A 25,235-nucleotide genomic window follows, 5' to 3' on the forward strand; every position below is an offset into this window, starting at 1 on the left:
ATATGTGTAGTCTACAGACTGTATAAAAATAAGATGTAGCCGTGGTGTTTCTGTATATCAGCACTGTGCTGGCTGGGCAGGTGATTTTTACAGGGTTTGTGTGCTCTGAAAGACGTAACAGCTAACACACTGTTAGTTTGTCACGTTCACTGTTGTTCTGTCAGGTTTTGTCCTGTTATTTTGAAGTTTAGTTTAGTTCCTGTTTTGGTTTTGTAGTCCTTTTGTAGTTTCTTTTATTCTGTCATGTTCACTGTTGTCTTTTGTTTTGTACTGTTATTTTGAAGTTTAGTTTAGTTCCTGTTTTGGTTTTGTAGTCCTTTTGTAGTTTCTTTTATTCTGTCATGTTCACTGTTGTCTTTTGTTTTGTGCAGTCATTTTGAAGTTTAGTTTAGTTCCTGTTTTGGTTTTTGTAGTTTCTTTTATTCTGTCATGTTCACTGTTGTCTTTTTGTTTTGTGCTGTCATTTTGAAGTTTAGTTTAGTTCCTGTTTCCTGTTTGGTCTTTGTAGTCCTCTGTAGTTTCTTTTTATGATTAGTGTTCCCCTGATTGCTTCTCCTTCCCTGATTGTTCCCCCCAGGTGTCCCTCATTCCCTTGTTTGTTCCTCTTGTATTTAAACCCTGGTTCTTTGTTCAGTCCTTGTCGATCGTTGTTTGATGTATGTTGTAAGTTGAACGTTATCGTTGCATGGTCGCTGCTCTTGTTCCTCTGGTTATCTGTGTTCGTTCGAGGTCTCCCTGCCCTTCGTGGATGTTTTCCCCAACCTGTGTAGCCCCTTTATGTTTTCCCGTATTTAGTTCTTTTTCCCATCGTGGACTTTTCATTTGTTCCTGAATTTGTCTATTTCTTTATCTGTCTCATGATTGTCGTGCTGGAAAAGGGGCGAAAATTAGTGTGTCCACACCGGTGTCATGTTGGCTATGAGCTAATGTTAACACTAGCTCAAGCAGGTAAAGTGAAGAGCTTAAAGCAGTAGCGGGGTCAAAATATTGTCAGAACTTATGTTTAATGCAATGTAGATTACAACTATAGACCATTGTCATGTTGTTCAGCCCTACGTGACAGTAACATTAGCAAACATCTTAAGATATTGACAGTACCTAATTTTAAGTAAAGAAAAATAGTGCTATTGTAGTTTGTTGTAGGACAGCCTTTTCTGTTTTCTAGTTCTGTTCTCGCTTGTTCATTTAAATGTATCAAATGGTTTGATGTACTCTGTCATTTGCAATGTATGCATGATGAAATTAATGAGCCAAATATTTTGAAAAGAGCTGTGGTAAGATTCTTGAAACACAACATTTTGCCATGTTTTATGGATTGCTCAGAATGCAAGTAAGGATGAACAAATATAAAATATAATGTCTGCTTTGTCTTGTAGGTCCAAAACAAGTTATCACGATATTTTCAACAAAGACTTTCTTCCAAGGCCATCAAGCAGCCTTGTCGTAAAGCACCACACAAAGTAACAATTACATGAAAAGGGACATATATTGTTCTGCATTACTCTCTACCTCAACACAACATCAATCAGCAAACTATGATAACTACCTTTCAGTAATGGCTGCACTGTCTGTCATGTCTTCTGATGATTAAGGGTAACTAAACCCTAAACCAACTTTTTTTAGTTAATGATCTGTAAGAATGGGGCTTTATTAGTACTGGTCATTGATTCAAGTAATTTTTTTGACATTTGTGTATAAAGTGTTTTAATTCTACAAATTAACGTGTAAAAACGTCTGAGTGCTGCCCTCTTCAGGTTGAACGGTGGCTACTACAGTTGAATTTTCCTATTGGCTGTTTGCAGTACTTCGTGACGTAAGCGGTGACAGCTGACATAAGCAGGTTCCAGCTCACCACGCCCTTGGTACGAGCTACCACGCCCATGGCAGTATAAAAACCATCTCGTTTCGTCAAAACCACTGTAGCGAGTCAGGAGTTGGAATTGTGAGTATTGAAAACGATCAGGATAGAGTATTTTAGCATCTATTTAGCATAGCATTTATATAGTTATTTAGATTATTTTGTGTAGCCTAGGTAGTTAATTAGCATATTAGTTAGTGTAGTATTGTTAGAAGCATAGTTAGTTAGTAGCATAGTAGTGCGTCAGTTAGGATAGCTTCAAGTTAGCGTAGATTATCTGTATTTAGTACAGTGGTCAGGATGGTACGTAGGTGTAATGTTGCTGGTTGCAACAGCACTGCTGGACTGTATTGCTTTCCATATAGACTTGGAAATTAGGCGCCAGGGGTTGCACGTCCTTGTTCTGGAAGAACGCGAGTTCCCGCCTAGAGCTGTAGGAGTGTGCAAACTGCATTTTACGCTGGATTGCTTCTCCAACGCAATGGAGGTGGAAATGGGCTTCTCCAAACAGCTTGAGCTGAAAAGCTTACGCAGTGCCAAACGCTGCTCCTCCTGCATGGACTCCACCACCTCAGCGGCGCCTTGAGGTGAGTGATCATATATATTTGAATCACAATTTATGGTTAGGCTAAAGTTAATCCTCTGGGGCCGACAAACGCTGTTCGCGATGGCGCGGAGTGTTAAACGTATTGCAACCTTATACATTGTATTACGGTATTGACTACCTGTATAGTTTTATTTGGAGGTATATGGTTTTGTACATGATGACGTTACGCTTTATGTCACATTCTTCTAAGTTGAGAGAACAGCTAACTGATGTTATGTTCAAGTGAAGCTTGCTAAATAAAAATCCTGCTAAAAGGATAAACATCACTGAACAGCGTTTCGTTTGTTTTTTCTGCACGCGAGTGAAGGTGAATGCGCACTCGGATGCTCAACAGGGAGTTAAAACCGCAGATTGAGCCAGCGGCTCGAATTGATATGGCTCCGGCCCTGTGTCCACAGACAATTCACCCTCCTCCACTTCAGGTGAAGGTGGGGGAGAAAGGTCCTCGACTTCAAAAGACCGCTTCGTGGCAAAGCTACTTGTGTCACTCCAGTCACTCTCCATTTTAGAGTCTGACAGCAGCTGTCAATTAATCTGTCACTACGGGTCTCAGGTGCACGCCCCCGATCATCCCCGCCCTCGGTTCGTCCCCTCTATCCCCGCTGGGGTCTGCCCACTTTTCGAGCATTTTTCAAATATTGCTAGTGGGTGGAGTCAGACTTTGAGCAGGGGTTTAGTTACCCTTTAGGAACTGAACCAGGCTATATTAGCAAGCTTACAGAGTGAAAGGTTAGTACAAAATGCAAATTATTTATGGTAGCCAATTGCAAAAATGCAGTTCCCCGTCTGTCGCTCACTTCGACGTTGTGTCAAGAAGCGATACTATGGGTCTCTCTTGAGTGCCGAATATGCCTCTGATTTATGAAAAAAGGCCAATGAGAAGTTGGCAGACATTATTTGCATACCCCGCCCCCAGACATATGGGTATAAAGGCGGGTTCATTCAGAAATTTCTTCAGAGCCGATGGTCGCGTATGCAGTGAGCTGCGAGTCACACACCTGTTCCTCTACCACTGAGCGATTACTGCTGTTGGATCTACGGCAGAGCAGTTTGCCCCTGGGCGCTTCAACCGCACAATACTAAAAGAGTGTTGTATAAAGAGTGATTTTCGCTAAAAGAGCGATACACAGCGGTGTTGAACATCCTTTTCAGGATGCATCTTTATAAAGATGCCCTTCCGCCCCTGTATAGTTCTTGGATGCGGTAGAGTGCTCTCCACTTCAGACGGCCACAGGCGTTGTCTCGTGTGTCTGGGCTGCGATCACACCGAGTTGAGGGTTCACAACATCGAAGTGAGCGACAGACGGAGAATGTCTAGGTTACGGATGTAACCTCCGTTCCCTGATGGAGGGAACGAGACATTGTGTCCTCCCGGCCACGTCGCTGAGCCGAGCCACTGTTGTGGCCGGACCATTTCCGGCTCCTCAGAAAAATCCTGAATGAAGTAGACGTATTTCCCCGCCTTTATACCCGTATGTCCGAGGGCGGGGTATGCAAATACTGTTTGCCAACTTCTCATTGGCCTTTTTTCATAGATCAGAGCTATATTCGGCGCTCAAGAGAGACCCCTAGTGCCGCTTCTTCGACAAATTAGGAGATAGATTTTATCTTCCAGTCTAAGAAAGGGAACGCCTCATGAGTCCCTTCCCTTCTTTGAAAACCTCCATTGTGAGCTTTCTCGCTCATGGAGGAACCCCTAAATAAAAAATATATATAAATATTTTCTTCCCGTGTTCACATACCCTCAACGTCATTATATTCGACTATGGTGGGTGCTGAGGCATGGGGGTATTCAGTGATGCCGCCGGTCGAAGAGACGCTTGCAGGCTATCTCTCGCCTGGCTCGGCATCGTCACTTAAGAAGCCCTCTCTCCCCTCAAAGCCTTGTAGGACAACCTCCACTTTAGTGGGAAGGGCTTATCAAGCAGCAGGTCAGGCTGGTGCTGCTCTGCACAATATGCTGTTTTACAGGCGTACCAGGCTGACCTCCTGGACGACCTGAGTGTGGGTTCTGCACTTGACGAGCAAGCCTCAGACACGCCTCGGTCCTGTCTGAAGGGGGGCTCAAAAGCAAAGCCTGGCGAGTCGTGCTCCTCCTCCAAGGGATTGGGGACAGTCTCGCCGCCCTCGCCAGCCCCCGAAGCAAGACCTCAGGACTATAATTTCTAGTAAGAGAAAACCCTGATGGTCTTGCGCCTAGATTAGGGGGTAGCTCCCCTCGGGACAGTGTTTTCACTGTTCCTGCATTTTATTCAGGACGCGAAACACTCAAACCCCTCAACAGGAAGTGTTAAAATATAATACCCATCTCAGAGATCCTGGCAGCGTGGAAACTTCTGCCAGATATATTCTTTTCTGTGTGTCTTATAAGGGCGTCAGGATTTAATTCGTAAAAAACTCAAATCTCCTGGTTAAAGGGGCCATGGTATGTGTTCCCCTTCCAGAGAGAGAGTTAGGTTATTACACTAAATACTTCCCGTTTCCCATGGAGGGTGGGGGGTGTCATCTGGCTTAGATCTTAAAGCTTGAACTACCCGTGGTGTTCAAGTCCTAGATGATGCCTATAAGACGGTCGTGTCTCAAGCCCTACAACTCGTTTGGCTGGTCACCATCGATCTTATGACGCACTTCTATACTTCATTTAGAAGTTCTGCCACAACATGGAAAGTTCCTGAGGTTCGCTTCCGGGGGCGAAGTCTTCCAGTTTCAGGTTCTTTCACTCGGCCTAGCCCTTTTTACCCGCACATTCACAATGCATGATGTAGCGCTGACTCCTTGTGACTCCGGGGCATCTGCATTCTGAATGATGTAGACGACTGGCCTATCATGTGGCAGTTCAGCACAGGGACATCATCTTAGCTCATCTGTTTCTCTGGGGTTGAGGCACAAAGCCAAGAAAAGCGTCCTCTCTCCCACTCAGAACACTGTCTATCGGGGCATCATATGGAGTTCAATCACAATGTGGGCACAACTGTCTCCCGCTAGGATTGAGTCCATTCAGATCACCTTGAGCAAAGTCAGGCTAGGTCAAGGTTGCAGAGTATCAACGATTTCCAGGTCTCAGGGCGACCACGTCCTCGGTGATCCCTCAGGACCTTCTGCTCATGAGACCCAAAGCCAGGGGATTTCTTCAAAGGGCCAAAACCCAAAGGCTAATAAGGGTTACGTGTCTCAGGCTTCTTCCCTTTCTATGTGGTCAGACCCCGGTTTTCTGCCTTGGGTCCCACTCTAGGTGCATCTTGTTGTCGCAGGCTGCTAACGACAGACACCTCCCTGACGGGTAGCAGCCTTAAGTGGTCGTCCAGCTTAAGGGGATAGGAGGGTCATCAGCTTGGTTGTCACAGTCACTGTCTCGGGTTGACGGCTGTATTTCTAGCCCTGAAATACCTCCTCCTGAGGCTGCCATGTCTTGGTGTGGGTGGACAATACAGTGGTAGCCTCTTACATAAATCATCAAGGAGACCCACGTTCTTGTCAGCTGTATTTATGACCTGTCAGATTCTCCTTAGGGCCCAGGGCAAGCTCCTGTCACTCAGGTCAGTTATATCCCTGGATGCCCGTATGTGGGAGCAGATTTACTGTCCAGACAGAAAATACCAACGGGGGAGTTAAGAACTCCACCCTAAGGTAGTAGTTGCCCAGAGTTCACCAGCAAGGGTTTTTGCCTCTTATTGATAGCACAGCGCTGGCCGAACAGGGCTTGGTTCTCGGAGCTAATTTCTTCCCTGCTCGCCTTGGCCGATTCCGAACAGGAAGGATCTTCTATCTCAGGCACAGGGCAATATTTCATCCCTGCCCCGAATTGTGGAATCTTTCATGTTTGGCCCCTAAGGGTACCAACTGAGGGACACAGGGCTTTCTCCTGAGGTTATCGAGACCTTTTTAAATGCCTGCCGTTTTCCACTTGGAACAAGTTTGGGTGAGATCTTAGGGCAGAAGAGGACCTCTTTGCCTCTATGAATAGCGCAATGTCTCCTCTACTTCTCCCTGAAATCACCCAGCCCCCTTGGGTCTGGATGTTAAGACACATACATGACCCACAATGCATCTGTATGAGTTTCTTTCCCTGGTTTCTCTGCTCCCGGGAGTCTTGGCAATGTTCACCAGGAAGGGTCTTGCCTCCTATTAATGGCGCTGCGCTGGCCGAACAGGATATGTTTCTCGGAGTTAATACCTCTCCTCGACGGCTGGCCTTGGGCGATCCTGAACAGGGAGGACCTTCTCATCCTTGGCCCGAATTGTGAAACCTTTCATGTCTGGCCCCTAAGGGTACCAAATGAGGTTCACAGGGTTTTATCTTGAGGTTATCGAGACCATTTCAAGTGCTAGGGCTCCTGTTGATAGCGCAATGTCTCCTCTACTTCTCCCCGAGTCGCCCAGCCCCCCCCCTCCCCCCGGGGGTGCTGAGCGTGGTGATGCATACACAGCTCAAATGCGCCTGCATGCGTTTCCTTCTACTAAAGTTCATATTACAGAACCAGCTAACTGCCAGTTTGCTTCAGTTCTGGATTTTCTATAGAAAGAACTGTCAGCAGGCACTTGCCTCGCCACTGCCAGGTTCTATGTGGCCACTGCGGTTTGCCACGGCTTGGTGGGCAGGGTGCCCTCTAAGAGGCATCCTCATTATTGCCCGGGCCTACGAGGCGAGCGGTCAAGCTTCGCCAGTAGGTTTTAGGGTGCACTCCACCAGAGGGCTCTCCACCTCTAAAACCTTGGCTAGAAGTCACCCTCTGCAGCAAGTTTGTGATGCGGCAGGTTGTCCTCTCCACACACATTCATTGGACTTTTATAGTTTGGATGTTCTGCACTCCGGGCTCTTATGCCCTTGAGTTGACATCTCAGCTCATGCCTGAACAAGTTTGTGATGCGGCAGGCTGGTCCTCTCCGCACACATTAATCAAAATTTTATGGTTTAGATGTTTATGCTACTCTGGGCTCTTATGCCCTTGAGTTGACATCTCAAGCTCATGTCTGAGACCTCTCGCGTTTTTGTGAGTACACTGCACAACCATAGGGGTCCGGACAGCCCCCAGTGCGGCGGCGTGGGTATTGCGTTCTCCATAGCGCTTAGCAAAAGCGCAGCATCATAGTGAAACTTTTTGTAAAGGGAACATCTCGGGTTACATGTGTAACCCTTGTTCCCTGAAAAAAGCGGAATGAGATGCTGCGCTTCTTTGCCGCACTGGGACGTCAAAGGACTGCTCTTCAAAAAGAAGTATCTGACGACACCTGGTGACGTATCCATTTATAGCCTGGCCGCAGGAGCATCTAATGATTACATCAGCTGAGGCTTTAAATTCCGGTCAATGTTCATTGACGTGTTACACACATTATTTCAGCTCGGTCACAACTAGAATTGTTCCCCATAGTGCTTAGCAAAAGCGCAGCATCTCTTTTTTCAGGGAACAAGGGTTACACATGTAACCTGAGACATTTTGTTGTGTTATTGCAGATTTTATTTAGGTTTTACAGTTGGAACCTTTCTCATTTTGATTGGTTGACTGGTCTGTATCAAATGTAGTGAAGGGGCCAGCTCGCATATGCATATATAATGTGTATATTGGCCCTTGACAGTATATATTATATACACATTTAAAGGATAAGACTGGCAATTTTCTACATTTTTTATATTGTTGAAACTGAGCTTATTGCGCCACATATCACAACCTCTTGATTTTCTACTATACTAAATACCTACAATATACTTTGTACGTAATAATTATGTAGAAGTTCAAAATTGTCAATGATCATGAACAACACACACATAATGCCACCCTTTTAAAACTAGTGTGTATCTACTATTTGTCTTGTTTTCTTTTCCTTTTTTTTTTTCAGAAGGACCACATAAATCTCTGTGCCAGCAAGAGATATTTAGCATGATCTTGCAACAAAAATAAATCATCAGATGAAATGCATGTTTAACATTAACTGATCCACAATCCTGGATGGAGCCATCAGAGGTTTTAAACGAGGGACATATGATCCATGTCACACCATTTATGTCAGGTTTTCTGATGATATGGATGTACCTGAAGAGGCTGTGGACTTTGGTGGACCAAGAAGGGAATTTCTAAGACTTCTAATGGAAGCGTTTCCCTAATCTCAAAGAAGGCAAAATGAATTTGGCCCTTGACAGTAATGGTATACTGACTGTAATGCTGAATGCCAGATAATAATTTATTTAATTTATATCACAACATTTTATATGATGGTATTTGTCAAGTCTTTGTATGCACTGTCAAATAAATAATTTTATTTTAATTTTATGTATTGACTGATTCTCTATTTCTTGAACAAATTTCTCCATACAGCCTCTCGTGAACGAAAAAAATCTATAGCTTCTCTTTGAATTTGTTCGGTACATTGTAAGACATTATTTAAAAAAATTCTAATTTCATTTTCATTGCTACTTACTCCCAAATTGAAAAACTGCACTTGATAAAAGAACAGGATGAATTTGAATAACATCATTGTAGTTAAAGCTGTTTAACATCATGTTAGGATAAGCTAAGCAAGTCTTGCACACATATTTCCTGGTTTGGGAGCGACTTCCTGCTTAAGTAGGAACTTCCTGTGTCAGTGAAAGTAATGGATACTAAAAAGATGAGACAAAATACATGCAAGTGAGTGTCAAGTATATACATGTGTGAAAGGAGAATGTATGTGAGAGGGCCAGAATATATGTATGTGAGTGTGAAAATATATGTATGTGAAAGGAGAATGTATGTGAGAGGGCCAGAATGAATAATGGCTTGTACGGCCCCTCATATTTATACATAGGGCTTGCATGACTACTCGTTTGTACGGATCGACTAGTCCCAGAAAAGTTGCCGGGTCAATGTCTATATTTAAAAGTTTAATTTCCACCTCCACTTTTTAAACACTGACAGATAATTCCAGACACCCTATTCGAACAGCAATTGTTTCTCAGGGTAATGTCTGTAAAAGTACATTTTCATGTCTCCTATGTGATAAAACTCAATCGTTCGGATGACAATTAAATCAAGGGGGATGAGCGAGAATTTTTGTCGATGACATAATTGCAGTTGCGCATGTTATATGGAAAATTTATCAATCCACAATCTGTGTCCTCTGTATTTGCATTTAAATATGTTTGGAAATACGCTAAAGTGAAAAATAAAAATGTTAAGCCATGAGGGAACTGTGCTGCAAAGAGCTTGGGACATTTACAGTGTACATTGTCACATAATGAGCAAGCCAAAATTATTGCGAAAAGCATTTCTAAATAAATGTAGAATTATAAAGCCAAATAAATCTGTCAATGGGGGTGCGCATGTTTCGTCACATGCATCGCTTCAGTTGAGCCGCTCATGCACTCTATCTTAAGCACACGCAAGGAGATATAGAAGCCACACATATGAAGGACAGTAAAGATAGTTCAAATTAAATTTGAGGAGCTATATATGGTAAAAAGAAATGTCCTATGTTTTATCTATCAAAATGATGGACATCATCTGGAATTATCTGTCAGTGTTTAAAAAGTGGAGGTGGAAATTAAACCTTTAAAATATAGACATTGACCCGGCAACTTTTCTGGAACTACTCGACCCGTATAAACGAGTAGTCATGCAAACCCAATGTATAAATGTAATTAGTAAATGTTTCTACATTAAAATGTGATATATTAAAATTGTATTACATTGCTGCCATAATTATGGACCATTTCAAAAGTTTACGTGATCTGGCTCTCGTTTTTCTTTCCCTTCTACTTAAGAGATCCTTCTTGCTGTGGTGGGGCACGGAGGTATTGTAGGGGGTGCAGGAGACTGACCCATTCTCAAATCAATTCACACACATTTGACAAAATTAGTGACAATACATGCAAGAGCCAATGTGCATGATAAATTTTCCTCTACCTTTTCTACTGCCTTGTTTAAACCTTCGCTAGGCACCGCAGTGCTTCCTGCATGAAGCTATCCACAGCCCAAAGCATTTAGTCAGTGTGAGTGTCAGGTGTTCTTACAGCTGTGCTTATGTAAACAAAGATGTCTCACGCACACAAGTTTCAAATGGGGGAAAGAAGAATTGCTACTTAAATTCTGGTTGAAAGTATATAGGCATAATTAAAATGTTTAACGTATGTATGTAACACAAAGCATGCATAAAATAACAGAACAATGTTGTCATTGTGTTCATTCACATCCTTTCTCAATGAAGTGTAACTTTTTATTTAATTTTCATAGTATTTTTAAATGAAGACAAAAGTTTTCTTGTTTCAAAGGGGGGCGTGACCATCAAAATTGAGAACCACTGGTGTAACCAAATGTTTTTGGGTTGATTCAGTGATCAAAGCAGTTCATTTAGACGTTACCACATGAAGCGCATGCAATTTATTGTTTATATATGGTCAGACTGTCTGGCACAAAATTGCCTTGTTTTTATGTGATGTTTAGGGGCAGATTCTAGAATAGTCCAAAATATTATTTAACATATGTTACACTTATTAAAGTAAGTTTAAGGATTACATCAAGTATGTAAGGGACCAATATCACATTACCACTTTACAGAAAGCAAATGGAAATGGAGAGCAAATAAGACTGCAAAATGGGTTATGTGCATGTAGAACCCTCACGGGAAGGAGGACAGGAAACGAAGGTTCCAGGGAGAAAAGGTAAGGTTTTTAATGTCTGTCTCACAAACAATTATAAGAACATCAACACACAATAACATAAGCGCAGTGGGTTGGCTTGTTCTGGTCGACCCCCTCTGCTCTGCGGCCGCTGGCTTTTTCACCGCTCTCCTCACTCTACTGCAATTAGAGACAGGTGTTAGTCATAATTTGGCCCAGGTGTGAGCGCCTTACCGCTTCTCTCTCCCGGACGGGCGCTTGACCACGCCCCGCTGCCACATACCCCCACCGCCCGACTCAGGCCGGGCGTCATCCGGCCTGCCTACCACTCCCCCATTTCTGGAGAGGAAGTCGGCGGCAGCCATCTGCACCCCGGTCTGTGGATCACCTTGAATTTAAAAGGCTGGAGAGCGAGATACCAACGGGTGATCCGGGCGTTAGTATCCTTCATGCGGTGGAGCCACTGGAGTGGGGCATGATCCGAACAGAGGGTGAAGGCCCGCCCCAGCAGGTAGTAACGGAGGGTGAGGACCGCCCACTTGATGGCCAAACACTCCTTTTCCACGGTGCTGTACTTAGTCTCCCTTAAGGAGAGCTTCCGACTAATGTACAGCACCGGGCTCCTCCCCTCCACCAGCTGCGAGAGTACGGCCCCCAGCCCTCTGTCTGAAGCGTCCGTCTGCAAAATAAAAGGGAGAGAAAAATCAGGTGCATGTAAAGCGGCCCCCACAAAGTGCAGCTTTAATCTGCGTGAACGCCTGTTGACACTGCTCCGACCATTGGACCGGATCTGGAGCCCCCTTTTAGTGAGATCAGTCAGCGGGCTGGTGACGTCCGAATAATTAGGCACAAATCTTCTGTAATAGCCAGCCAGCCCCAGGAACTGTCTCACCCCTTTTTGGTCTTAGGTCTAGGGCAAGTCGCAATCGCCGCAGTCTTTTCAATTTGGGGACGCACCTGGCCATGACCCAAGTGGAACCCCAGATACCGTACCTCCACACGCCCAACCGCACACTTCTTAGGGTTTGCCGTGAGCCCCGCCCGTCGCAGCGATCTCAGGACGGCCCTCAGATGATGCATGTGCCGCTGCCAATCATTGCTATAGATGATAATGTCATCCAAATAGGCAGCGGCGTACGCGGTATGCGGTCTGAGGATCCGATCCATGAGTCGCTGGAACGTGGCTGGGGCCCCGAACAAACCGAAAGGAAGCGTCACAAATTGGTGTAATCCAAACGGCGTGGTGAAGGCTGTTTTCTCGCGGGACATTGGTGTCAAGGGGATCTGCCAATAGCCCTTTGTTAAATCCAGGGTCGAGTAAAATCGAGCAGTACCTAACCGATCGAGCAGTTCATCAACACGGGGCATTGGGTACGCGTCAAATTTAGACACCGCGTTGACTTTCCTGTAATCCACACAGAACCGAACCGACCCATCACTCTTGGGAACAAGAACAACCGGGCTGGACCAATCACTGTGGGATTCCTCTATTACGCCCATATCGAGCATTGCATCTAATTCTTCCCGAACGACTTTCTTTTTATGTTCGGGTAAGCGATAGAGGCGGCAACGCACCACCGCGCCCGGCTCGGTCTCGATGTGGTGCTGTATGAGGTTCAGTACGGCCCGGAGAGGGAAAACACGTCCGCAAACTCTTTTTGTAACTCGGAAACCTCTGTGAGCTGCCGCGGTGAGAGCTGGTCCCCACAAGTGACCGGAGTGTTAAGATTGTAGTTTTTGTTTACCTCCGGTCCGAGCTCCGCCCTCTCCGGAACTACCGTGGCCAACGTCACAGAGGCCGCCTCCTCCCTCCACAATTTCAGGAGGTTGAGGTGATATATTTGACGCGCGCCCCTCTATCGGTACGTTTGACTTCATAATCGAGATCCCCTACTCGTCGTGTGACCTCAAACGGTCCTTGCCACTTGGCGAGTAATTTTGAGCTCGATGTTGGGAGTAATACAAGCACTTTATCTCCCGGTGCAAATTCCCGTAGCTGAGCACCCCTGTCATACAGCCGGCGTTGGCGTTCTTGAGCCTGGAGCAAATGCTCTTGTGTTAATCGCCCCAGTGTGTGGAGCTTTGCTCGAAGATCAAGAACGTATTGAATTTCATTTTTGGCATTAGAAGGTCCCTCCTCCCAATTTTCACGGATGACATCGAGGACCCCGCGTGGGCGTCGTCCGTACAACAACTCAAACGGGGAGAACCCGGTGGAGGCTTGCGGGACCTCTCGTACTGCAAATAACAGGGGTCTAGCCACTTATCCCAATTTCTAGCGTCATCGTGTACGCAATTTACGAATCATGTTCTTGAGCGTTTTATTAAACCGTTCCACTAGGCCATCTGTCTGAGGATGGTAAACGCTAGTGCTGAATCGATTTGATGCCCAAGAGCTCGTAAAGTTCGCGAAGTGTTCGTGACATAAACGTTGTGCCCTGGTCGGTGAGGATCTCTTTCGGGATCCCCACCCGGAGATTATCTTGAAGAGTGCCCCTGCAACACTGCGTGCGGAGATGTTGCTCAGAGGCACTGCTTCCGGATACCGCGTCGCATAATCCACTAGGACTAACACGAAGCGATGTCCGCGTGCCGACCGTTCTAATGGCCCGACGAGGTCCATCCCAATTCTTTCGAAGGGGACCTCGATTAATGGTAGAGGGCGCAATGGCGCTTTTGGGGTGGCCGGTGGGTTTACCAGCTGACATTCACGGCACGCCGCACACCACCTGCGGACGTCACCGCCAATGCCCGGCCAATAGAAACGGGCTATTAGACGGAGAAGTGTTTTTCGTTCCCCTAGGTGACCGGCCATAGGATTATAGTGAGCCGCCTGGAAAACCATTTCCCGACGGCTCCGTGGAATCAACAATTGAGTTACTTTTTCCTTTGTCTGGGCGTCCTGCGTCACCCTGTATAAGCGATCATTGATCAGCGAAAAGTACGGATACGAGACGGCGACACCCGGCCGGAGTTGCTGACCATCGATTACTCTCACTTGGTCAAAGGCGTGCTTAAGGGTTTCATCCCGCGACTGCTCCAAGGGGAAGTCCCCCTCCGGAAACTCCCGGAGGGGAGGAGCGTCCACCTCGCCCCTTCCCACGTCACTCGGAGCAGCAGAGGACGGCCCTGGCTCCGCCTCCCCCGCCAAAGCCTCGCACATCACACACCCCTTCACTTTCACGCAGGACCCATCCGCGCAAACTCCCTCCAATAATTTCCTAAAATTTGGCCAATCTGTACCCAGAATTAGCGGATGGGTGAGGCGGGACTAACCGCTGCCTCTACACTATGCTTTTCTCCCTGAATTTGATCGCCAAAGTCACCACGGGATATTTGTGAATATCCCCGTGCACACACCTTACCCTCACCAGTTTAGCTAAGCCCAAAGCCCGGGTTGAACCAAGCGTTGGTGGATGGTGGTCTGGTTACAGCCGGTATCCAACAAAGCTTGGTATGTACCCCCTGGATTCTTACCGAATCCGATACGCTCCAGCTCGATCGGGGCAGTCTGTGGAACATCGGAGACCCGTACCACCGCCCCTATTTCCATCAGCGGACATTGATCCCGGAAGTGGTCCGGGTCTCCGCACCTCCAGCAGACTGGCCCAGGCGCTGCGGCCGCACCCGTGCTGGCGGGCGCCCCACCTGAGGAGGAGAGCGACTGAAGGATGGAGAAGGGCTTGGTGGATGTTCCCAAGACCGGGGAGCTGGGCGCTGAACGCTCCACGCCTGCGGGGGGCAGGAACGGACCCTGGGGAGAGAGCAGAGCGAGAGGGAAGAGGGGAGGGAAAAAAACAGGGGAAGACACAGGGGAAGGGGAGACAGACAGAGAGGGCTCATCCGCCCTCGGAATCGCCGCCATGTGGTCCTCCGCGAGCCGGACGGCTTCCTCCAGCGACGCCGGGCGGTGGCACTGGACCCACTCGGCCGTCTTCCGGGGCAAACGCTGGACAAACTGCTCCAGTACCACCTGGTCGACGAGCTCCTCGACGCCGTGGTCCCGCGCAAGCAGCCACCTCCGACACGCATCACGGAGCCGTTGGGCTGAACGCGAACGGGCGGTCGGATTTCTCCAGTTTTAAGGCCCGGAAGAGTTGGCGACTTTCCTCTGGGGACCGACCAACCCGTTGCAAGATGGCTCTTCGCAGATCGTTGTAAGCCAGGAGGCTTGTTGCCGGCAGTTGTTGGGCCGCGAGTTGTGCTTCCCGGACAGGAGAGGGACTAATCGGGCTGCCCACTGGTCTTGGGGCCACCCCCAAATCTCCGCCGTCCTCTCGAAGAGGTCGATGAAGGCCTCTGGGTCGATCCGCCCGGCCCCATTTTCTGTAACGCGGGTGGGGGCAATGTGGCGCGGGTGTCCGGGGTCGCGGCTGCGGCTGGAGCGGCCTCCTGGCTGAGGAGGCTCCGGATGGCATGCCGATCCTCTGCTTGAGCCCGCATGATTTCGAAAAAACGGCGATCCTGGTCTTGCCGGAGCTCAAGCAGGGATTGTTGGTGGCTCTGGTGGAGTGTCGCGAGGGACTGGAGGACTTCAGCCAGCTGGGAGGACTCTATGGGGCGACTCTGTTCCATTATTATGGTTTTTTTTTTTTCCCGGGTTTCGGCACCAGTGTAGAACCCTCACGGGAAGGAGGACAGGAAACGAAGGTTCCAGGGAGAAAAGGTAAGGTTTTTAATGTCTGTCTCACAAACAATTATAAGAACATCAACACACAATAACATAAGCGCAGTGGGTTGGCTTGTTCTGGTCGACCCCCTCTGCTCTGCGGCCGCTGGCTTTTTCACCGCTCTCCTCACTCTACTGCAATTAGAGACAGGTGTTAGTCATAATTTGGCCCAGGTGTGAGCGCCCTTACCGCTTCTCTCTCCCGGACGGGCGCTTGACCACGCCCCCGCTGCCACAGTGCACCTTATGGAGTAAATTCTACCTGATCATAACCTTTAAAATGAGTTTTGTTGGTGTAATCTAATGTTTTAATGTTGATTCATTGAGGTTAGAAAATTATTGTATTTAAATGAATGTAATATTAACAATAGCAAATAATAAAAAAACGTGTTATAATAATAGCAATAATGATTATAATATAATGATTATAATATAATTATCATAATTATTAAAATAATATTAATGTAGATTTCCCGTATGAAATACGTTTTAACATGGATATTTTTCTGTGTAATTATATGATATATTTTTGGATATGTTTGTTGAATATGTGCATTGAGAGATGTCTGGTAACTGTGTTCTCTGTAGTTGTTGTTTGTTTGTTGTTTTCCTCAAAAGTAATAAAAAAATAAGTATAAACATTTTCCAAAGATCTTAATGCAGGATACAAATCAAGGATTCAGTGTGTAAGGGCTTTTAAATCTGCTTTATCCGCCACATTTTCTGATATAGCTTTTCTTATCGCTAAATGCATTTATTTCACATCTAGGAAAGGTTGACACAGAGCAAAACTGAAAGTGACAAATCCTTAAGATATGCTTTATTCTAAAAACACAAAGCTTTCAAAATTTTGAAATGGCTTGCATCAGCGGTCTCTGTAAAGTGAGATTGCAGATCGCTCCGCATGTTTGAGGAATTACTGTCCCGATGGCCCGAGAGCTCTGATCTGAGCTCAGCCTCTGCACCAGAGCTCATACCAGGGAAATTGTTCTTTGCTTTACAAATCCGCTTCCTTCTCCTCCCCCTCAAAAAACAAACAGTGCAAGGGAGGTAGCAGTTGGCACAGCATGTTGGACACACTGCCATGTCGCTCTCTGACACTGTGTGGGCCGCAGGGCACTTGCACACACTCAAGCAAATAAGATCTGCTCTCTTCTGAACTATGTCATCCCCAGGGATCTCTCAACCAGACAGTGAACATAATGCTGGGAAAAACACATCCTTTAGAAATGCTATAGGATTGCCTGTGTATGCAAGTAAAAAAAGGACCTGAATTTTTTATATTTCACTAATGCACTTTGTGTCATTAAATTTTTGCAACTGCATTCTCTTTTCTATTGTAGTCCGCTACTTTCCAGAACTGAACAGTCACAACTTGAGTCGATTTTTCCCCTCCAATCCATTGTAAAGCAGCCCTTGTGTGTCTGATTTGACCTTGGCATTGATCAGCTAATGCTGAATGAGTCTTGACTATCATTTAGGGAGGTATTGATCCATGAACAAGTGTAGGTCAACTGGGTGCATTTGTACATAAATCTAAACCAGGGGCACATTTTGTTTTCTGAAGAAAGAGACTGTACCAATGTGAACTTTAGTAATACAATAAAACTTGTCATCCTGGTAATTGTATTACAGGCAGACATTAGTCTCATGTAGCCAAACTTTTATGGTGCAAAGAGTTATATAGAGTTGTTTAGTCATGACGTCAATGTGTAGACCAGCCCGGAAGGAAATTTCACCTTGAGTTCCATCTGGAAATTCTAATGGGTTTTTAGAACAGTTTTTGAGCTGTTAACAAGTTACATAAGGACTTCAACTATCACAATGATGCGAATTAATGTGTTTACTTACTACACGATAATATTGTCTGATTCAGATGTAAAGAGACCAAGTACTGTTAGCCATGTTTTTACATGATGTTAAGGGGCAGTAAATCTAAAATACATGATTTCGCAATAATATATCATCATAAAAAAAAAAAAGGAAAAAAAAAAAAAACACTTTGGCAGTCTCTGCAAATGTTTTAACAGAAAACATTGAAGAAATTATAAGAAATATGTGTAGACTTTGTGATCAGAATTATTGTCATTTCCAAGTACTGATTATTTCACATACCGAAAATAAATCAGAAAATGCTTGTGAAAATCTTGCTTGATTTTTTTTCCCCAAATAAAACTTTTTTTACATACATTGCTGTGGTTAGGTCAATGTAGTAAGTCTTTTAAAATATATATATATATATATATATATATATATATATATATATATATATATATATATATATATATATATATATATATATATTTTTTTTTTTTGTTGGGAAAAATAGTAGCCTAAACACATCCAGAAATGTTAACTACAACTGCCTCGGTTGTAATAAAAATTAGGGCCTCCACCCAAAAGACTATTATCTACAGTTACTGTTCCTAAACTGCGATTTATTTTAATAATGATGATTTGTACTTTGAAAAACCCTTTATTTTGGCACATACAGTATCATCTCTTTTCCTCATTAGTGCTGTTTATAATGTCAGGTCTGTCTAGCTGTTTGAGAGGTTTGACTTCCTCCAAAGTGCTTTAAACTAAATAATTCTCACAAGAACTGAAATGGTTGCATCAATGTTGTGGTCTGCACTGCGATATCGAGGGATGCCCGGTTGACGCATGTGCGCTCCAGAGATAGGTTAGAGCGGAGCAGATTATTGACACAGGCTTCAATCGCATCACATTTTCAGATGAGATCAGGGCCGGACGGGGACACAATTTCAGGCCGGGAAATCCTACACCCATCCAGGCCATCCTATGCACCCAAATAAAATTTTGAAACATGGACAACCTTGTTTTTTCCCCCCCAAATTACATTTATTTCACAGTATGACCATAACATAAAAACATAAACAACCAACCTAGAAGTAAAGCAGTCCTAATATCAAATGGGTCTGCACATAACGTCCTGTGCACTGCAATTACAACTGCAATAAATAATGTTATGAGATTGATGTTTTAAATAAATGTTTGAATATAAAAAAAATGAAATACTTAAACATTAAACTAAAACGCCAATAGGTGGCGGCAAGTGACCGTCTTAATTAGTGAGTCATTCATACAAAAGATTCGTTCAAAACGCTGAATCATTCAGTAACAAAACACTGCTGTAGCTTTCCTTTGGAACTATTTTAGCCGGTGAAATAGAACAAAAACAGTTAATATGGTTTGTGTCTAAAATGTAAGTAACTTAATAATAAATATTAACTACGCTACTTGTTTATTGAACAATAAATTTAATGTAACATTTTCAATCGTGATAATATTCAGCAAAACTGCTCCCTTAGTTGTGTTATGTTAAACTAAATCATATGTTATAAATAAAAAAAACAACAATTAGAATTTTTACCTCAGTACATTGCTTCTGTGAGTTTTCTGTGTGCACTCATTTGTTTTGATTTCTCCACGAATGTAACGTTAGACGGGTGCTGCTGGCATTTTCTGTTTAACCTTTGTCTGAGGCGTAAAGTCGAATCGTAGCCTTGCCAGTCAAGACTAACAGATTCATGATTTAATTTTTTTATTGTTATTAATATTAATAATAATTTTATTGAATGACGAATTCAAAAATGATCACTGGTAAAGGTAGTAATATAAAATAATAATAATAAAAAAAAAAAAAAACGCTGGCTGGCAGCAGGCCAACTTAGTCGCCAGGCCAGCGGGAATTGTCCCGGTGCTCCCGATGGTCAGTCCGGGCCTGGTTGAGATACATATTTAGTGCAAATAAAGTGCAGAACATGCAATGATTTTCAATGGAGGAAGAACCCTGGAATTATTCTTTCCCTGTTGTCCGTGATCCTTTCCGAACAGACCTGCGACCCATTTTCGGGTTGTGACCAAACAGTTGAGAAACACTGGATTTAACCATTCGAGTTACATTAATGCTGTGTGACAGGGCGGAGGGTGGGGCCGGGTTGTGATGCTGTGATGCCTAATCAGGCTAATCAAGCTCAGAGATGGATAAGGGCCGACTGGAGAATGCAGTGGGATAGAGAGAGATTTACGGGCAGCTGTGCGACACCTTTGTGTGTTTGTCTTTTTGTTTCAGTTCTTCATTAAAATATAATTTATATTGTCTAGCCGGTTCTCGCCTCCTCTTTTCCAGTAATCCCTATACATGCTGCCTTTCTGTCTTTTTTGGAGTTTGAAAGTGTTGGACCCCATTGTATGGACAAAAACATCTCATATCTCCTTCAAAATATATTTGTGTTGCACAGAAGAAAGTAAGTTATATGTGTTTTAAACGTCACTATTCCTTTTTACTGTCTGTTGTTAGATGAAGAAAAAGTCCATCTTACCCATGAGATAGGCTACAATCTTGCACATGGCAGCTCCAAAGATGAAATCCTCCAGCAGGTTGGGTATGAGAGTGAAGGGAATGCAAAACACAGCCATCATAAGGTCACTGAAGGCAAGGGAGAGGAGGAATAAGTTGGTGACCGTCCACATCCGCTTATTCACCACCAAAACCACGATGATGAGCAGATTGCCAAACACACTCAGCAGGAAAATTATGGCGTACAGAATTATTCGTAGCGAATCCAGTTCTGAAAGATAAAGATAAAGACTCTATAGTAGATCAACACATCAAAGATCCATACTTTTAAAATGAGAGCTTAAACAACATCTGAAGTTAGCTTAGGGTAGGTCAAGTAAGAAATGGAGTGGGCCAGTGATGGGTTTTAAAAAAACATGAGGGCTTCAACCATCCCTAAATTGCTATTGAATTCATATTTTTTATCCAATATCAGCGATTGTTGGAGAAAATATTGAACCAAATCATCTCACTACATTGTATAGGGTTTTATCCCTAATGTCTGACCTCTCTGCTTCTGAAGATATGGTAGCTTTTGTTACACTGATGACCAGACACCTGATTAATTGAAAGTCACTGTCCACCCTGTCTCAACTAGGTTGACTTGATTTTGTATGTTACATGGTTTCTAATCATTCTAATCCAATTAAGATGTTTAATGGCCACTATTTTGTTCAACTAAGCAAGATATACTGTAGATGTATCTTTTCATTTAGTCTTTTCTATGACACTGGTTGTAACGAGTGGGAAATAAAAGATTGTAGGGAATTAATATAATAATAATAGGGAAATACTGTACGTATAATATTTAAAAGAGGCATTTATCTGCTCAGTTTATGCCAAATCACTGAATCATTTTGGATTACTGAAATTCTTTGAAATGCCTTAGCCAGTGAAACTGCTTCAAGCTCATATTATGTTCCACACACCCTCCCATTATTACATTTTGGGGTCTATTTTCTACACCATCGGAAATGTGTTGACGTGGTCAAAATTGTATTTATATTGTAAATTACAGATGATGTGCATAAAAGAGTTTTGGAGTTCTCATCCTCAGATTTGAAATAAAATATATCAAGACTTGAGCTTTGCCTCCATTGTGTTTCTAGGTTCATTTGACACAATCACATGCATTCTTTGTTTTATGTAAAAAAATACTGTTGATTTTCAATGTGTTTCAGCTTCTGTATCACCATTAACAGTTTGAGGAATTATGAATACTAGACAGTGAACTCTTGATTCAAGAGCTCATGAGCAAAAAACATTTTATTTGAGTATGCCAGCTATGCCTTCTCCCACCAAAATATAAAATATGGGAGGCATGGTTCGTAGCATGTGGTTACTTCCAAATTAAATATTACAGCTTCAAAAAGTTTGGGTATATACTGTATGGCGATAACAATTGAGGCAGTGGCTCAGCAACATTGTGTTATGTTAATCAATATATCTGTCATGTGCTATCAGGTTCTTCTTGACAATGTTTAGAACTCATAAATGGCTCTAATGGTCTCCCAAGCAACCTGAAGCTGGCAATAGCTCAAATACAGCAATCATCTAATAATATCGTCAAAATGAAACGGCTCTCTTAAATGAGCTGTGAGTTTGTTTGGATACGATTGATGGATTGTGCTTTTTAAGCTGATCTCTGTGGCCATAAATCACATTTCTATGCAGGGAATCATTCATGAGTTAGAAACTTGATTTGTTACTGAAATGCTGATGTGTAATTGGAAAATTATCAGAGTGTTGATTGATTGAGGGAATAATGTGAAATTTAACTGCAGTGACTAATAGGGTAAAATTGCAGGATTATTGCAAACTTTAGACTGAGAATCTAAACCATGCAGACAAATCATAAATGTCCAATTAATTCATTTAACAACATCAATAAAGGAGCATTTCAAAAAGCTTGGAATATCTTGAGATATAGGTGCACATTTTCACTTTGCTCTGTGTGGGTAACATTAGGCATTTGTCTTAACATCTATTCATATATATTATGTCTGCTATATATATATATATATATATATATATATAGACAGTCAATGCAAAAATAAAATGTCCCTAACCCCAACCTTAACTATGTCTGAATTTAGGAACTACCAAATTTACAGTTTTTTGTTTGTTTGTTTGTTTGTTTGAAATCCTATTAATGTTATTATATTTTACCATCTGACATATAAAATAAAAAAACAGAAAAACAATAAAAATAATTGTTCGTTTGGAGAGCGATAAAAATGCTGATTTAAACCAGATTTAACAACAGATACACGTCAAGGTAAGAAAAATATGAAGGCATAGATACTTAATCAAAACATTCTCTGATACTAGAATTTTGTTTTGGTTAAGATACAATTTGACCAGTGCAATATTCATCAAATTCAGATCACACTGTACCTTCAAATAAGAATGCGACACAGCAATTGGAAAAGAGCTTTACTATATACAGATTCTGAAAATAATTACCTTTGTCAATTTTTGGATTAAATATTTTATGTCATATTGCATTTGATGAGAGAACCCCATTATGTTTATCTCAGACGAATTGAAGAAATTGCAACTTAGCACATACTGTATTTCACCTTTTCATATATAATGCTTTTCTGACTAAAAACCTGTTAAGAGCAGACAATTTAAACCCTAAATCACACTCAGACTTAAATTCCTCCAGGTTTTTAACTGCTGCTCTTTTTAGTCCTGCATATGGAATAAAAGCCATACAAATTATAACAAACCTTCCTGACAGTACTATTAAGCCTTACTCTTTGAGCCCCATTATCAGGCATTGACGGAAATCCTTTTTTTGCCTAAGTACATTGTATTCCATTTGCTTTCAACTACTTCCTCTGCAGAGATCAGTCAATGTGTGGCAGCATGAGCAGAAAGGATCATGGGATGTGAACAGTCATATCCTGTTTGTAGCTTAGTCAGGCTAAAGCAATCAATCAAGGCCACCTTTGAGCACAGCATAGGTTTCAGTCTCTGCTCCATTACTGATTGCCTGTAGCTACTAGTCATAAAGGGAGATATTCACCAAAATATTGCTGAAATTTATAAGAGATGTGGTCCACATGATTGGCTCAACTAAAATCGATGTAATCTCTCAGTTTCTCTCTCATTACTACAAAGAATGCTTTCGTGTTTATCAAATGTTCTCCACATGTAACCATTTCTGTGGGAAGCACTGGCATCACTATGTGGGAGATGTGTGAACACAACTGCTTGCTTTGCTTGGATTGCTTCAAATTCTGTCATAGGCATGGGCTTTACAGGCCTTGGGAAATATTTAGAAATTAGATGTTTGGTTACTCTGGCACAGTTTGTTGGCTTGGGGGAGGGATTGACTTCGTTTAGGGTAAAAACTGATATTTTCAACAGAATGTGTCATCGTTTGCTTTTAAGTGGAAACATATGCTTTTAATTTTGAAATCTCTCTTGTTTTGTGCTTATAAATCTCAACAAGCTATAAAGGCTTCAGGGTGTGCTAATTGGTATTTATAGCATTTGTACATATAGCGCATGTTCATGTTTATAAGTTTGGACTGAAACTGAGACATATAATATCAACACATTGAGAGCTATCTAAAACTTTATAAAACTTTTACAAGGAACCGCTGCCATTGAGTTCAGTACTTAGACACAATCCCCCAGGCTAGGCTTCTGGGGCTTAATCCACTAATGTTTTACGTAAAACCGCAAATGTTTTTCTCACTTTGTAGGGATGTCAGAAGTATCAGTGCTTCGGTCTCAAGTTGATCATAAAACTTATTCGATTTTTTATATTTAAACAATGTATTCTAATATTAAGTCATATAAAAAAATGAATGAAACTTACCTGTCATTCTACAATATCAGTAACATCTAATACAATTCTTGTTGTCAGCTGCTTTCCAGCTCTCATTTATGTGCACACATGCAAAAAAATTATTGCAACACGCATGCGATTGCGGCTGTGTGTGATTATGAAAGGCCAACATTCCTGTCTTGGTAAGATATTGGAAACTATGATAAGTTAGTCAATCCAGGCACAGTAAGTACCAAATATTAAGACATTCTACCCTAAAAACAAAGAGTAACATATACAGATGTAACAGATGTAACAAGAGTAACATATACAGACTTTAAGTCAACCACTAGGACATTTACATTCTTTTGCAAAACTCTTTTATTAGACACTGTGCAATAAACCTGGCACACTTTGGCAAATCTATAAAACAAGTTCCTATATTAGCCTATTTACAGCCTGCAATCTTCTATAAGGTAACTTATAGCATCTGCATCAACCTACTGCAAGCTAAAAGGGACAAATATATTAGCTAAAAATATTATTATATTATTAAGTACGTAGTGTTAAAATTACACAATTTCTGATCTTCAAGCATATCTGAAGGTGAGACAAAAGTTACTGGGACCTTTTGTTTTTAGTTTCAGTAATATTTAAAGATGTAAAATTTAAACCTTTATTGAAAAGTGTATTATATTCCAATATTTCATCAAATATGTATCCACAGAAATCTGGGCTAAGCCCCGAATATCTACTGACCCTAGAGCCGCCGCTGATTGCCGGTACGACTATGGAAATTGGTACTAGTTGTCAAGCTAGCTTAGACTGAACATCCACAAGGACCGAACAGACAGGCTGAGGCAAAGTAGAAACCAATAAATGAAATGAGAAATGCACACTGGTGAAAGCAAAAACGATTCAGTTGGGGGGAGTGTAAAAGATTTTGGGAGAAAGAGACAATAAATTTGATTAAAAAGAACAGAACACTTGTTCCTCCTCTTGTCAATTGAAATGTTATATATCGAATCCAATTACTCTTTTCTCTGTGCTGTTCTCCCAATGGATGAATGTCACTCTCAACATATTTCACCATGCAATTTTAGCATCTGTGACAGCTGTTTGTTTTAGGGTGATACCATAACAGGTCCTTACTCACACAAACCTGTACTTTCAATGTTGCAATTCAAAACAATCATAACCAAGACACCTTGCAATGTAAACTGGCAATAATTTGTGGAATGAATTAATCAAATGTTTGTAGGTTATTGATTATCTCTTTAATAATCCATTCTCATATGTACCACGTTGGTCATGTTGGATCTCTCATGGGTGTGCACACAGCGATGTCTACCATGCAAAACGTT

General features: G+C 42.7%; 2 protein-coding genes across 2 annotated transcripts in view; both read right to left on the reverse strand.

Moving 5' to 3' along the window:
• The window catches only part of LOC127659000 (cytoplasmic protein NCK2-like), a 576,925-nt gene that overhangs the window by 58,246 nt on the left and 493,444 nt on the right, over positions 1–25,235 (reverse strand). The window lies entirely within an intron of this gene.
• The window catches only part of LOC127658998 (cholecystokinin receptor-like), a 46,427-nt gene that overhangs the window by 15,706 nt on the left and 5,486 nt on the right, over positions 1–25,235 (reverse strand). Inside the window, exon 2 of the mRNA XM_052148599.1 lies at positions 20,071–20,319. Coding sequence (XP_052004559.1) covers positions 20,071–20,319 — 249 coding nt within the window. The remainder of the gene's footprint in view (positions 1–20,070; positions 20,320–25,235) is intronic.

Source organism: Xyrauchen texanus, chromosome 18, assembly GCF_025860055.1.
Source record: "Xyrauchen texanus isolate HMW12.3.18 chromosome 18, RBS_HiC_50CHRs, whole genome shotgun sequence".
Taxonomy (NCBI): Eukaryota; Metazoa; Chordata; class Actinopteri; order Cypriniformes; family Catostomidae; genus Xyrauchen; species Xyrauchen texanus.